This window comes from Erinaceus europaeus, chromosome 8 (assembly GCF_950295315.1).
Source record: "Erinaceus europaeus chromosome 8, mEriEur2.1, whole genome shotgun sequence".
NCBI classification, from domain to species: domain Eukaryota; kingdom Metazoa; phylum Chordata; class Mammalia; order Eulipotyphla; family Erinaceidae; genus Erinaceus; species Erinaceus europaeus.
Genome location: NC_080169.1, coordinates 93274174 through 93291201, shown reverse-complemented (window position 1 = coordinate 93291201; position 17028 = coordinate 93274174). Strand labels below are relative to the sequence as shown.

The 17028-nt window shown below is 35.7% G+C and overlaps 1 protein-coding gene across 2 annotated transcripts in view; it reads left to right on the top strand.

The window, feature by feature from the left end:
• SLC13A1 (solute carrier family 13 member 1) overlaps positions 1–17028 on the top strand; it is a 120908-nt gene that overhangs the window by 41378 nt on the left and 62502 nt on the right. For both annotated transcript variants that reach the window (XM_007531674.3, XM_016191927.2), the window contains exons 3-6: positions 6732–6868; positions 9735–9922; positions 10534–10591; positions 10677–10725. In XM_007531674.3, the coding sequence (XP_007531736.1) occupies positions 6732–6868; positions 9735–9922; positions 10534–10591; positions 10677–10725 (432 nt within the window). The remainder of the gene's footprint in view (positions 1–6731; positions 6869–9734; positions 9923–10533; positions 10592–10676; positions 10726–17028) is intronic.

Sequence of the window (17028 nt, the reverse complement as noted above, 5' to 3'; positions counted from 1 at the left end):
ATATTTTAACACCATTCTTGTAGAGTTTTAGAGTGTTCTAATATATAGCCTATTTATGGTGGTCTGGCTGCTTATAGAAAACCTTAAAGAACTTCTTTCGGGGCAGGCTTGGTGATAGTTGATTCCTTCAACTGTTGCTTGTGTGAGAAGGTTTTTATGCCTCTATCTAGTCTGAATGACAGTCTAGCAGGATACAGTAGTCTTGGTTGAAAGCCTTTCTTATTGAGCACTCGATAGATATGCTGCCATTCTCTCCTGACCAGTAGTGTTTATGTGGAGAAGTCTGCTGCTAATCTTATGGGTTTTCTTCTGTAGGGGACTCTTTGTTTTTCTCTTGCAGCCTTCAAGATCCTTGCTTTATTCTTTCCATTTATTCCTTTCCATTCTAAATAGGATGTGTCTTAGTGTCTTTAAGTCTGGGTTAATTCTGTTTGGACCCTCTGGGCTTCTTGAACCTTTATGTCTTTGATGTTTTCTGGATTAGAGAAGTTCTCAGCTATTATGTCCTGAAGAATACTTTCTTCCCCTCCCTCTCTTTCTTGATCTGGTAAGCTAATAATGCGTACTTAATTTCTTTTGAAGTTATCCCATAGGTCTGTGTTGTTTTCAGTATCTCTTAATCTCTTTTTCAGATCTCTTATTTCTTTTTTAGTTGTCTCTAATTTGTCCTTGATCTTGCTAATTCTGTCTTCAGCCTCATTGATTCTATTCTCTCTCCCCTCTACTGTTTTATGAAGTTCATCTATTTTGTTACCCTGTTCTGATACTCTTTTAGCTTATTCAGCTAGTTGTATTCTTAGCTCAGGTATTTCAGCTTTCAGCTCTCTAATGATCTTGAGATAATTAGTGTTTTCTGCCAGAGTTTCATTTGTTGCTTCTGCATTTCTGATGACAATACTTACACACTCTTTACTCACTCCTGTTATTATTTTCTTAACTAGTGTTTGGATGTTAACCTCATTATTTTGTTCTTAAACTTTTGGGGGGCTTTTAGCTGTACTCTTGTCCTGGTTCATTTCTCCAATATTTCTTCTTGTTGGTTTAACCATTCTATATAGTATGTTATGAGGTCCCTCTCTCAGTACTTTTCAAATTACTTATCACTGTTGCCTGGATTGAATTATGTCTAAGTAAGTTAATTAAATGGTTCATGGTTGTGGAAATTGACAGTTGTTTCAATTTTATTTTAATTCTTGAGTTGGAGCACAGTGACCTAGAAGCCTCTTTTGTTCTTTTTTTATTTCCTGTAAACTATAAGAGCCTGAGGGCTTTTAAACTATAAGTAGGCTTCTTAGCTTAATCACTGACTCCTAACCAAGAGATAAAGCATCATGGGGTAGAGATAATCCAGTGGTTATGCAAAGAGACTCTCACAGCCCCACTGCTAGGCCACTGATGAAGAGAGAGAAAGGAGAAACAGAAGTGGCTTTATAGGATAAAACCAGAAGTGGAAATTTGGAAACAGAAATGGCTGGGAAAGGGGGTGGAGAAGGGCAAAAGCATGCTGGGAAGGTGGAAGCTTCCTTAGCAACTGTTGCAAGGGTTTTAGCCAGTGGGATTAATGTTACCCTGCAGGCAGGGCAGGTCTCGAGGTAGAAAGAAGATAGATTAGGCAAAACAATGATTATGTAAATAGGCCATACTATCAGCAATGCAGCATGGAGCAGGGGGAGCTGGTTTAATGCCTGACAGTTTTCAGTTCTCTAATTACCTTGAGGTAGTTGGTATTTTCCTTGAGGATCTCATCTGTTGTTTCCCTATTTCTGTGAGCCCTTACCTCAATAGTTGTCTTAATTTCTGTAGCTAATATTTCCATTACTGTTTGGATAGTTCTCTTATCCATAATTGCTTCTGACTTAATTGGAGTTTCTTCTGGGATCTTGTCCTCATTTATTGTGTTAGCAATTTTATTTGCTCTCCATTCGACTTTTTTTTTTTTAGTTGGTATGGTTTGTATTTTTCTGTGCTATCACTTTTCAGTTGTGTTGTGTGAGTATAGGCCATTAGAGTCTTTTCTCAGACAAAGTCACAAACCTCAGAAAGTACAATAGCAGTCAAAGTAAAGATTAATGCAGATAAACCAAAATGAGATAATCAACACTTCCACTCTAAAAGCAAAAACCAGCAATAAAAATGGAAACAAAGAGAAAAAGAAAAAAAGAAGAAAAGAAACAAGGAAAAGTATGAATAGACAAGTACAAAAATAAGCTGTCAACTATAAATTCTAAAGATAGTGGGAAGAGAGAGAGAAGAAAAGAAGAGAGAGACACAGGGGGAGAGATAAGTAGAAGAAAGAATATACTCTCAGTCAGACCTCTTCTACAAGATAATTCACGAACAAGTGCCAGTGAATAAAAAAGAAAGAAAAAAAAAGCAGTTAAAGGAGAGATTTTTCAGATCAGCATTCATAAATGAAAAAGGGGGGTGGGCAAGTTCCTCCTAGAATGTGTAGCACACCCAATCACCTATCAGATGGCTACTTTTGCTCAAGTTGGAGAGGGGGGAAAAGAGACAAGCACAAGTAATAATGATACAAGAATAAAATTAAATAAAATTCCCTAACAGTCAGTCTGCAGACTGAACCAGTACAGATTTGCTCCACACAGCTTTGTCTCTTTCCTAAACCAAGCTAAAAATAGTCAATTATAAGAGGTAACTATCAGGGGAACTCAACCATTAGCAGAAAAACACAGGTACCTTACCCTAGGCAAGACTGAGGCCTTGATTGGTCAGGTATGCTGTCACTCAGATAGAGTTCCTGCTACCTACAATGTCTTTTGAATGACACACATTTGAAAGACATCCCTGCTGATCCAGGAATCTTGCTAAAGAAATTCTCATCACAGGAGTCCCACCAGGAGTAGCTGGTATGAGGGTTGGGAACTAGCAAAACAACAAACTCCCAGCCAATCTCTCTGATTTCCTTTTTGGCTTCTGTTTGCCAGCCCAAATATGAATTATAGGACTTTTCTTTAGTTCTTGTCTGCCCACCCAGTGCACCCCTATCCCACTACTGACCCAGAATTCCTATTCTCACCCAAACTTCCCAGTTTTGAATCAGCCTCCTCGCAGAGCTCAGGCCATGCTTTGTCTCAGTTACCGTCTTGGCTCCACCCCCATTGAGGAGGTTTTTTATTTCTGTTTCAATTTCTGCACTGATTGGCCTGTTAAATTTGTCTATTTCTTCTTTTGTCAAGGTTGACAGTTCGTATTACTCTAAAGATATGTCCATTTCTTCTAATTTGTCAAATTAATTTCCATATAGATGTTCATAGCAGTCTTGCATAGTCCCTTGTAGCTCTGCCTCATCTGTTGTAATATTTCCTTTTCATTTCTGAATGATTTTACCATAATTTTGTTCTCTTTTTCTCTTAGTGAATGTAGCTAGTGGTTTATCTATTTTATTTATCCTTTCAAAGAACCAGCTCTTGGTTTCATTAAACTTTTTAATGGTCTTTTTGTGTTCTATTTTACTGATTTCTGCTCTGATCTTAACTATTTCTTGCCTCCTGCTGAGTATTGGGTTTCTTAATTGCTCATAGTTGGTTCAGTTAGGTTGTTCAATGGTTTAGAAGTGATATCTCTTCTTTACTAATATGGGACTGTATTACTCTGAACTTCCCTCTGAGGACTGCTTGTGCTGCTTCCCATAAGGTCTGATAGTTGATTTCTTCATTTCCATCAGTATCTAGGTAATTCTTAATTTCATTTTTGATCTCTTTAATGATCTATGTATTGCTCAGAAGCATGTTGTTTAGTCTCCAGACATTTGGGGCAGTTTCTTTTCTTTCTGTAGTTGATTTCTGGCCTCATATATCATGGTACAAGAAGATACATTTTATAATTTAATATTTATATATTTCTATAGGCTGTCTTTGTGACACAGCATATGGTAAACTCTATTCCACATGTACTTGAGAAAAATATGTATTCATTTCTTTTTGGATGCCAATTTCTGTTTATATCTGTTTGGCCCACTTAGTCTATAGTTTCTTTTAAGACTACCATTTCCCTATTGATTTTTTTTTTTGACTGGATGATCTGTCTCTTTCTGTGAGTGGTATGTTAAGATCTCCTACTATTATTGTGTTGCTGTAAATGTCTCCCTTAAATTCAGTATTTGTTTTATATATCTGGGTACACCTGAGTTTGGGTCCTACATATTTAAAATGGTTATGTCTTCTTATTGGATTAATCCTTTGAATATTATGTAGTGTCCCTCTCTATCTCTGCTTACTTTCTTTACCTAAACGTCTTTTTATTTGAGAACAGGATAGGTGTCCTTGCTCTTATTATTTTTTTTCCAGAATTATTAGCTTGGGACATCTTGCTCCAGTTTCTTACATTAATTTTCTGTTTGTATTTTCTTTGGATATGTGTTTCCTGAAGACATATAATAGATGGACCCTGTTCTTTAATTCATTTAGCTAATCTGAGTCTTTTGAAAGGTGATTTTAGGACATTATTTTAAGCCATGCCATTCTGTTCCTTTTTTTTGCTTTTTGTGTTTATACTTAGAAATATAGTGAGAGCCTGATGATTGTGCTTCTCTGTGTAAGCTTCTTCCTCTCCCTTGCAGTTTGCAATATTTCTTCCTTGTACTTACTTTTGGAAAGTTTTACTATTATGTGTTTTGGCATTGGTCGTTTGTTGTTCAGTAGTTTTGGTATCCATTCAGCTGGCTTTTTATCTATATTTTGAGTGTTGCCCAGGTGTGGAATATTTTCTCTAGTTATTTATTTGAATGTCCTCTCTGACTCTCTCTCCTTCTCTCATCCTCAGGCACACCAATAATTTTCAAGCCTTAGTATTATCAAGGGTTTCCTTTAATCTCAGTATTTCCTTTCACAGTTCTCTTTGTGAATTTCTTAGCTCTTTGGTAAAGAGACCTCTATATTCTTTAATTTGTGTTTGTATGTTGTGGTTAGAGTATTGAATTATCCTCATAATTGGCTTCTTAAATTCAAACTCAGACATGTCTTCTAAGTGATGAACCTTTGAATTCTTGTCCATGTTTCAGTTGAGTGTGATTTCTGTTGTTTAACAGGAAGTTGGTGCTGTGGCTGTATTATTCATATGTGGTGTTGTGGGTGGGGCCAGTCTTCCAATTATTCAGGTCACTGGGAGCTGGGCAGTTAAATATGACCTCATCTGTTTCCCATGGTTGTTGCCAGCTCCTTATCAGAGATGGCTGGTGTAGATGCTGTTGCCCATGGCCCAGCCATCTTGACTTTTTCATTCTCACTCAGGCCTATAGTCCCCCTATACCACAGTCTCAGTTATCTCTGTGCTACTGCCTAACACTTAGTACCGAGACTGTGCTCTCCCCCATGTTGCTGGTATAGCTCCTGCTCCAAGCTGCCTCAGTCCCATATTGCTCTCCCCTACATCTTTCCACTCACCTGTTTACATGTACCTGCTCTCAGTTAGTTTCCTTAAACTTTGTAGATTGTGTTATGAGGTTCCTGTGTGTGTGTGTGTGTGTGTGTGTGTGTGTTTTGTTTTTGTTTTATCTGGGTATTTTCTCATGCAATCTTTCAGTCTCTGTCACTCCTTAGCCAAGACCCTGAAAATCCACCAAGCATTTATTTTAAATTGTGCCTCTCAAATATCAGTACTATAAACTACTCAAAAACAAATTTCTATGATTTGGCACACCTAGAAATTGTGTAGTGATGTAGTATAGTATATTTCACTCTTTGAAAAATTACTGTATGCATTAGCATAATAATATTCTAAGAAGGCACACAGGAAAAGAAACTCTAATAGTGGAAATTTTTCTAAACTTATTTGACCACAAAATCATTTTAAGAGTAAGGATTGGGGCCTGGGTGGTAGTGCATGGGGTTATGCACACATGGCATGAAGCTCAAGGTTTGGGTCCCCGGGTCCCCACCTGCAGGGGGTTGCTTCATAGGCCGAATTAGATCTGCTGGTGTCTATCTTTCTCTCCCCCCTCTGTCTTCCCCTCCTCGATTTCTCTCTGTCCTATCCAATAATGAAAGCAATAACCACCATTATAATAGCTATAGCAACAATAAAAACAAGGACAAGAGAAGGAAAAAAATAGCCTCCAGAAGCAGTGGATTTGTAGTGCAGACACTGAGCCCCAGCAATAACCCTGGAGACAAAAAAAAAAAGTGTAAAGATTATATTCGTTTTTACTGGATAGAGCTTTTTCTTTTTGGTAAATTTTGCTGCAAATGGTTGCTTTATGTTGTACACAGTACTAATCCTTTGAATGGTACAAGCAAAAAATGTATTTATTGTTGGCACATATTTAAGAGTTGTTTTTTTATAATAAATAGTTTTGAAAGTAAAAAGAAGGTGTTACTGCGGTTATGACACATTGAATAGTAATAGAGAAATTGGCTAGTTGGACACTTGCCCTAGAATCCCCAAATCTTAATCATTGTTATAATTCAGTTAATTGCAGCTTAAAGATAGAGAAATTAAGGCATAAAAGGCATTTTGTTGGTGCTGCTCTCCTATTAAAAAAATAAAACAATACCTTGGATACTTTTTTCCTCTATATTTTTCCTTAATACCACTATTTATTTCTCAAAATAAAGAACACTTAAATTTGTATTCAAATACATCTGCATTTATCTCATCAAAATAGATAATGTAGTCAAAGGTCAAAGTTAAGAGCAATGAAATAGTAGCTTTCTTTCACAATGTGCTTTCCCTCCCTACCCATGTAAATAACTATGGGTTAATTGTAATTTCAGGTGGCATCTGCTTATTTCAAGGATTTTCACCTATTGCTAATTGGAGTCATCTGTTTAGCAACATCAATAGAAAAATGGAATTTGCACAAAAGGATTGCTTTGAGAATGGTGATGATGGTGGGTGTGAACCCAGCATGGCAAGTACTGAGTTTACTGTTGCAGGTTTATATTCTGAACAGATCGATTTTTTTTTTGCAGAGCAAATAAATAAGCAATGCACATTCAGACAATCATTTCTATTGAAGCATAACTTCTCATGACTTTTTTTTTCTGTAAATCTGAAATTGATATAAAGTGTACTTGAATTGTAGGAGGAAAAACAACTTCCCTTTCACTGCAAGTCTATTTACAGAGAGACTGGAATAAGTGTGTGCAGCTTCCTGACCCTTTATGCACCCTATGAGTCAAAGCTGAGAGAAACCTTGAACCTGAACAGACAAGACTGATAGACTTCAGAGTAGATTTCATTTCTCCCTTATTTACTTGCCTGATTACATATTCTAGACTAGTACAAGAGCATTTCTGATCATCAGGGAGGATGTTAAGAACAAAAGACAAAGTTGTTACTGACAAAATACAAATGGTTGCAGAAAGATTCCAAAGTAAACATTTTTTTCCTTTGTAAAAGAAATGTTGCAAAAAGAGAAAAGAAATCAGTTAAGAAGTTTCATTTATAGAACCTGACATTCTTCATAGGACCCCTCCAACTAATGTTCTTTCACTAAATTAACGAAATAGATTTATTTATTTATTTTTGAGATAGCTTACTTTTAATTCTGATTTTAAGAGCAAAAATGTGAACTAAAAAAAAAAAAATTCCAGTGTCAGGGGCCAGGTAGTGGCGTACGTGGTACAGCGCACCTGTTAGAATGCACAAGAATCCAGGTTCAAGCCCCCCAGTCCCCACCTGCAGGGGAAAAGCTTTGCAAATGGTAAAGTAGGACTGAATGTGTCCCTCTGTCTCTCTTCTTTTCTATCACCACCCGCCCCTCAATTTCTGGCTGTCTCTATCAAATAAACAAAATAAAGATAAGAATTTTAAAAATTCTAGTATCATAATCATTTACATAATGGCATTATGCTTTAAACCCTTAAGTGGTTCTTCCCTAGTATTTTTTTTTAATAAATAAAAGTGTATTAAATTCTATTGCATAATTCCTTTGGACTACATATGTATCATGTGCGCTTAACCCACTGCGATACCACCCGACTCCCAATTCAAGACTTTTTTTTTTTTAGATATTTAGTTCCTTTTGTTGCCTTATTGTTGTAGTTATTACTGTTGTTATTATTGATGTCATCGTTGTTGGATAAGACGGAGAGAAATGGAGAGAGGAAGGGAAGACAAAGAGGGGGAGAGAAAGATACCTGCAGACCTGCTTCACCGTCTGTGAAGTGACTCCTCCGCAGGTGGGGAGCCTGGGCTCTTACAGGGATCCTCCGCTGGTCCTTCAGCTGGTCCTTGCGCTTTGTGCCAAGTGTGCTTAACCTGCTGCGCTACCCGACTCCCAATGTAAGATATTTTTATCACACACAAGCTTTACTTGATCCCAGAATTTATTGAAATATTTCATCTTACTCATGCCTAAAGTAAAAACATGGCTTTCTGTTTTAGAATTATCTCCTGTTAAAATGGATTTCTAGAAGTTTATTTGATTTGCACGTTAAGAATATTCATCTTATTAGAATTTGAAACTTACAGTCAACTTCTTATAGATCTATTTTAGGAGACAGAGCATTTTAAAAATGTTTTGATGTGGGAGTCGGGCGGTAGCGCAACAGGTTAACCGAAGGTGGCACAAAGAGCAAAGACACAGGTAAGGATTCCATTAGAGTCCTAGGCTCCCCACCTGCAGGGGAGTCGTTTCAAAAACGGCTAGGCAGGTCTGCAAGTGTCTATCTTTCTTTCCGCCTCTCTGTCTTCCCCTCCTCTCTCCATTTCTCTCTGTTTTACCTAACAACAATAATAACTACAATAATAAAACAACAAGGGCAACAAAAGGGAATAAATAAATAAATGTTTAAAAATGTTTTAATGTGGAAAACTGTGCTTCTGAATAATTTTCCAAGATCTCCTATTCAAAAGAAATTTCATTTTTCCCAAATGTGATTTTCAAAATTTTATAGATTCATCTTAAAATCCTATAGTCTTAGGTATGTTATTTAAAGGTATAAGAATTGCTCTATTTATAAGAAAAGACAATGTAATATATATCAGTTTTAGAAACTGGTAGGAATGTCCGGTTCAGGAGAACATCAATAATCGAATCTACAGAAAATTTTGAAACCTCATTTTAGCTAGTTATTTGAACTATTTCTTCTACTTGTCAAATATTGAACTCGATAGCAAGCAAGCCAAAAGTCAGATTTAAAAGTAATAAACTACTCATCCATTTCCGTCACTGGCACATTTAATACTTAGTTCTGACCAAAAAAATTAAACAAAATTAAGGTGTCCTGAGTTGTACCACATTCTGCTAGCATTTGATGTTGGGTCATCTTCAGAAAGAATTCAAATATGACCATAATGTTATAATCATACATATGTGTGTGTGGTATGTGTATATATCATATATATTATGCTTTATGTAAAAGATGTATTTAGCTCTCTATAGTTAACTCAGCTATAATTTTTTATCATCTTTCAGTTTTGGGCAATATCTTTCTTAAGATGTCAGAAATAAATCTCTTTTTTAAAGATATATACTTCAGGATATTATAGAAATATAGCCAAATAACAACAACAGTCCTGATAATCAAAATTTCTGCACTAAAGTGTCACTGAATTTTGAAATTTTTGACTCTTCCCTGTGATTTTTTTTATTTTTACAATAAATAATATTTATAATAAATAGTATTTATTTGTAATTTAGAAGGAGTCTTATTTCTCCATATGTTGAGAAAGTGAATTGCCAGCTTGTAAAACACAACTTACATAGTTGGATAACTTACATCTAATTAATCTAGAGATTACATCCCGTACTAAAGACTTTCTCATTCCAGGCTGACATTGGGGTTCATGAGCAGCACTGCCTTCCTATCTATGTGGCTCAGCAACACTTCTACTACTGCCATGGTGATGCCCATTGCCGAGGCTGTGGCACAGCAGATCATCAGTGCTGAAGCAGAGGTTGAGGCCACACAGATGACTTACTTCACTGGAGAAAGCAACCATGGACTAGAAATTGACGGTATTTCATACTGATGATGCAGTTGTCATTTGGGTAATCAGCATAACTAGAATTTTAGATCATATTTGAATTCATTATCCATATATATTTAACCATCCTCTTTTCTATATTTCCCTACTATTTATATTTGCACAAGTTCATTACATTACCTATTTTGTTTACTTAAATCAAGCTGTACCCTACCAATAGTTGAATTTATATTCTTTGGCAAAAGAGAAATGAATTTTTCAGTCTGACCTAGTAAAATACTCTCACTAATGTCTTTATCATAGACATCCAGGTTACACATTTGGACTCAAATGACTTTTCTGTGTAATATTGGAAACTTTAAATTTCTGTATTCTGTTGGGAAACATCATTATATTTCATTATAGTCATTTTGATTCTGTTAAACTACTCTGATACAGTGAAAAAATGTGAGAATATTTGTGTTTATAAAATACTTTGTTACAATGAATGTTATGTTTGCACAGAATAAATCCACTCAATTTTCAGTTTCTGGGAATGCTTCCATTGTACACACACACACACACACACACACACACACTCACACAGAGACACATTACTAACCCTTTTTAAAGACTATTTTTATCTGATTTAATATTTTGTAGAAAGTGATAATGGACATGAAGCAAATGAGAGCAAAGAGAAAACAAAAACAGTTCCAAGGTAAAGAATATTAGCATTTTGATTAGGACTTTACAAATAACATTTTGACAAAATTATAACCTAGATCAATTTGGTTTTTTTTTAGATATAAAAATGATGCAGGAAAACTTTCAAGCAAGTTAGAGATGGAAAAGGTACATTAAATTTTATTCTTTCTAAGTAAATATATATGAAATTATATTAAGCCTGCCGTTAGACATGCACACATTTAAAAATCTGATGCATACTTTCTCATCTACAAATTACTATGCTTGCCAAAGCAAAATATGGCTTAATGGTCTGATAAGTCTTCATGGGTAGGTTGAAATCCACATCTGGTAGGAAATATTTCAGAGTGAAAATTAGCATCATTTTCTCCTCTACTAGGTTTGTGGTGTAGGCAATTACCATATGTAGTTTTAAGAACTGTAATTCCAGGCTCAGAATATTGTTTCTTTTCCATATTAAAATCTTACTGACTTGAGAGCCTAGTTTTAATTAGAAGCATCCTCATTTCTTCCAGGTTATGAACTTGAAATACCTACTGGTCATGTAATTTCACTCCATTTATTTTTAGTGTCTCCATTGCCACTAAGAAATTCAATGCAAAATTCATGACTTGCCACTGTCACATATAGTTGGAATTTTTGTGAGTATTCTTACTATTAAGATGAAGGAGATTTCTGTAAACGATCTCAAATAAATCAATATAAAATTTCTACACAAGGTTGTGTGGGGAGCAGTATATCTCGAGACCACTGAAGAATAAATCTGCCTAGAAATATTCCTGTAGTAACCATGGCATTAAGAACAATAAAGTAAGGCATACAGTCTTTCATTACGTTATAATGCATTAGTATGCAACGCAATAGGAAAAAGAAAATCTTCTTGCTGCTTATGGGAATCTTCAAGGTAAGAATGATTTCTACGTAAACAGAAAATGAATGCAAAAATAATTGTAGACTATTAGTACACTAGACATTAGAGATTTAAAAATGGAAATTGGATATATGTTTATGACAACATTATCATCTTTAGGAATGGGAAGGATTCTTCTAAAGCAGAAAACAGTTTGCCTAGAATATTAGAGAACATACACATTAGAAATGGGTTCTAAAATCTGTGAGGAAAATTGGCACACATAAACAAAAAGAATATTCTTGCACTCTGTGTCTTTCTTGTGGTCATATTTAGAAATCCAATTTTTGTCATGATACCTAGATTGTAGACCTGACCCTTCAATCCAGTTTAACATCCAACACTATACTAGGCATGATAAGAAGATTTATTGATGGTGGTCCCGGAGGTAGCACAGTGATAGGGCTTTGGACTCTCAAGGATGAGGTCCCATGTTTGATCCCCAGAAGCACATGTGCCAGGGTGATATCTGGTTCTTTCTCTCTCCTCCTGTCTTTCTCATAAATAAATGAAATCTTTTTTTAAAAAAAAGATTTATTGATGAAAGACCTTTTTCTTCATGTAAGCCAGCTTAGAGTCTAGTAAGAAGGGGAACTTAAAGAAAATAATAATAGGGGATAGGCAGTAGCACACAAGGTTAAACACACATGGCACAAAGCACAAGAACTGGCATAAGGATCCCAGTTCAAGCCCCTGTCTCCCCACCTGTGGGGGGGTCGCCTCACAAGCGGTGAAGCAGGTCAGCAGGTGTCTATCCTTCTCTCCTCCTCTTTGTCTTCTCCTCCTCTCTCCATTTATCTCTGTCCTATCAAACAACAACTATATTAATAACAACAATAATAATAACTACAATAACAATAAAACAACAAGGACAACAAAAGGGGGGAAAAATTTCTAGGAGCAGTGAATTTGTGGTGCAGGCACCGAACCCCAGCAATAACTCTGGAGGCAAAAAAAAAAAAAAAAGAAAGTAATAACAATAAAAAGAAACCCTGTGATACAAGATATAACACAAAGAGGCTACATCCCCCAAATTTCTAAATAATGAACTGAGTCTGTATATGTTGTTGGGAGGAGACAATAAAGAAACTTGAGTTGTGGTCCGGGAGGTGGGCAATGGTAAAGCATTGAACTCTCAAGCATGAGGTCCTGAGTTCAATCCCTGGCAGCACATATACCAGAGTGATATCTGGTTCTTTCTCTCCTCCTTTCTCATTAATAAATAAAAGAAGAAGAATAAGGAGAAGGAGAAGAAGAAGGAGGAGGAGGAAAAAAGAAAGAAAGAAAGAAAGAAAGAAAGAAAGAAGAAAGAAAGAAAGAAAGGGAGAGAGAGAAAGAAAGAAGTTAATTTGAGCCTAGAAGGGCAAACTCCATGTATGCAGGGACCATATTTACTCAGTTCACTATTTAATCACTTAGCATTCATTATTGCATAGTACAAAGGATTTATTCAACAGATATTTATCTTTCTTAAGTAATGGCAAATAGAAAGGGGAGAGGTACTTTTTTCCCTTTTTTAATTAGTGATTTAATACTGATCAGTGAGATTGTGGAATAAGAGGGGTAGAATTCCACAGAACTCACACCACCAGAGTTTCATATCCCAACCCCTCCACTGGAAGCTTCCCTGTTCTTTATCCCTCTGGGCGTATGCACCAAAGATCTTTATGGGGTGCAGAAGGTGGGAGACTTACCTTCTGTAATTGTTTCTCTCCTGGACATGGACATTGACAGGTCAATTCAACCCTCATCCTGTTTCTTTATTTTCCTAATGGGACAGGGCTCTGGGGAGGTGGGGTGCCAGGACACATTGGTGAGGTCATCTGCCTAGGGAACTCAGGCTGGTGTCACAATAGCATCTGCAAATTGGTGGCTAGAAAGCATTAAGATATAAAACAGAACAAATTATTTAATAATAAGGAACCTCATATGGAAGGGGAGAGATATTGTACTAAATGAACACACTAAAGTTGAAAACTCAAATATGTAGAAGGCATTTATTTATTTATTTTTACCAGAGCAGCACTGCACAGTTCTGGTTTATGTTGGTGCTAGAGATTGAGTTTGGGACCTTTGTTGCCTCAGGCATGAAATTCTCTTTACATAGCCACTATTCTACTCCCAGCCCTCTCATTACTAAAGTTTATTAATCAAAAAGTCTATTCTCTTTGCCTTTAACATTGCTAACACACACACACACACACACACACACACAAATACATCAAAGGATGAATTTAGCACTCCTAACCTCAACTTACATTTTCATAAGATAAACTCTCAAACTCTGTTGTAAAACTAGACAGCTATTTTTAATCTAGTTCAACCTATACAAATATTTTATTTACTACAATTTATTCATAGACCCTGCACTGGACCTTTTTCTTAAAAAAAAAAAAACTTAAAAGGATCGATAGGCTCCTCTGAAGTCCTACATTTAATCCCCAGCACCAATAGAGCTGATAAGTGCTCTGGAAAAACAAACCAACAAAAACTTTAGTAATAAGAGAGAAGGAAAGGAGAAGAAGATCCCTGTATAAAGGTAAACTAAGTAGGATAAAGGTAGACTGTGTCACTGGCTGAGATAAGAGACCCAAAGAAGGACTACGTTTTCAGTGAGGAAAAGGAAAATAATTTGGGGGAACATTTTTATTTCATTTATTTTTGGTTTATTTATTTTCCCTTTTGCTGCCCTTGTTTTTTATTGTTGTTGTAGTTATTGTTGTTGTTGTTGTTCTTATTGATGATTTTGTCATTGTTATATAGGACAGAGAGAAATGGAGAGAGGACGGGGAAGACAAACAGGGGGAGAGAAAGATAGACACCTGCAGACATGCTTCATCACCTGTGAAGCAACTGCCCTGCTGGTGGGGAGCCGCGGGCTTGAACCCGGATCCTTACACAGGTCCTTGAGCTTTGCAACACGTGTGCTTAACCCGCTGCGCTATCATACAATTCCCTTGGGGGATCATTTTAAGTAGTACAAACAGAAAGCTGAAGAGGAATACAAGATCTTTGAATTCTGATTCTATGATATTTCTAGAACCTTATTCAGAAAAAAATATTTTTATGTAAAAATTAAATAAAAGCTTTTTGCTCTGCAAAAGTATTATTTATAAGAGATCACAGAAATATATTATTTTACATACCATATTTTAACACATTTTTATTTTTAGCAATTATAACTCTTTTCAACAATAAACATATTGTATGTATAGTGCTATATTATTTAGAAAAAATGGCACCTTTCAATTGCCAAATTTTAACTAGATAAATTAACACCAAATGGTTATGTGGAAGAATATACTATGCATTATTATAGCATAGCAATGTTCTTTTGTTTTCTTCTTGAGTTAGTCTGTTTACTTAAAAATAAATTCTGTTTTTTTTGGGTTTTGAACTTGAATTATGTCATAAAGACCAAACTCTTTCTTTGATGGCAAATGTTTTATAATAAATCTTACGGAGGAAGAAAAATATTAAGGGCTTTGATTTTTTTAGTATCTTGTACCATTTTGATACATCTAAGCTAAAAATATTGCATTTGATTTCCAGTGAAAATTATCACAGTTCTATAAATGTGACTCTCCATTAGTATAGTAAGAAACTAGGGATTCTTTTCCCCTATTCACTTAAAATCTTTTTACTGATATAGTTAAGTCAATTTGAAACAATTGATGTTTCTCCATTACTGAAGTTATATGCTTATTTCATTCTTATTTTTTTAATGTAAGTGTTTTATCTACTCATTTTATTGGATAGAAACAGAGAGAAAATGAAGTAGAATGGGTCATAGAAAGGGAGACAAGATTCCATCCTGGTTTCTCTGGCCAGACAACCTCACCAATGTGTCCTGGATCCTCGTTTCTTTAGTGTTGAACTCCAATAGAGAATGATAGAAACAGCCACGTCCAGTGGAGAAGCAATTACAGAAGGCAGAATTCCTACCTTCTGAAACCCAAAACCAATTTTGATCTATACACCGAGTAGGGGAGAAGTGACGAGGAAGAAGATAAAAGGAATCTGAATTCCAGTTCCATCAGAACTTAAGGTAGGGGGAGGAGAGGGACATTAAGATGGAGTCTATGTGTGGCTTAGAAGGAAAGAGAGTGCTATACCTGGAAGAAAAAAGGGGGCAATTATGTACAAATGATGTAGACAGATAGTTGTAGAGATGATGGTTAACCCATGTCTATAACCTGGGAGAACTGAGGTGGCTTTCAGTGGAGGGATTGGGGATTCAGAACTCTGATGGTAGGTTGAACTATATGGAATTATACACCTGTTGACATGTAATTCTGTATGTAAATCAATTACCTATAAAATTTAAAAGAAAGGAAGGGAGAGATAGGCATCTGCAGCACTGCTTCATCACTTATGAATCTTCTCAATTGCACGTGAGGAGCAAAGCTTGAATCTCAGTCCTTGCACGTGGACATATGCACACTCAATGAAGTTTGCCAACCCTTTGCCCCCTTATTTCATTTTTAAGGATTAAATGTCTCTATGGGCAATAACATATGCACTGACCATTGCAAAAGTTTTTGCATATTAAACAGAAAGTTCCCAATAAATTAAAGAAATAACTGCCATTAAATAATACTAAAATTAGTGATCATTATATTGATTAAGAACTGCACTTTTAGGGGAGGTGACTGTATTTGGCTTTCATGTGCAGTCATGGATTTGATCCTGGATATCACATCAACATAAACAAAATGAATAGCACATTATGTACGGTGAAACAGTACTTTTTTTTCTCTATATCTCTCTCATAAAAAATAAATCCAATCTTCAAAGGTAACAAAATGAAAAAAATGGCTTCTAGGAGCAGTGGATTCGTAATGTAGGCACAGATCCCAGTGATAACCCTAGAGGCAAAAAAAAAAAAAATCTACTCTTAACATTTATTCAGATATTACCACTTTGATGAGGTCAATCTTCACCACTTATTTTCTTTTTTGTAAATCACTTTATTGGGGCAATAATGGTTTATAGTACAGTTGTTGACACATAGGTACAACTTGCCATGATAACACGTATCTCCCCATGATAACCACCCATAGTCATTGCAACCAATATGTTTTCTTTCCTAACCTCCTAAATCTATCCTACTTTTCTTAAAGTTTACACGAACTATTTATAAATGATTTAATTCACATAATTTAATTTTTCACTTTATGCTATAATTCAATAATCCTAGTAGAAGAAATTTGAGGCTCAGTTACTTATTTGAATCTCAAATATCTGAAACAGTAACTATCATGGAGTAAACTTTGAGTAACTATTTGCTGAGTTAATGAATAAGTGTGATTATATTTTCTTTCTTTTATACTTTGAATTTTTATTAGTGACTTACTAATGATTAATAAGATTGTAAGGTAACAGGGGTACAATTCCATACAATTCCCACCACCAGATTTCCATTTTCCATCCCCTCCACGGGTAACTTCCATATTCTTTATCCCTTTGGGAGTATGGACCAAAGATTTTTAGGGGATACAGAAGGTGGGAAGTCTGGCTTCTGTAACTGCTTCTCCATT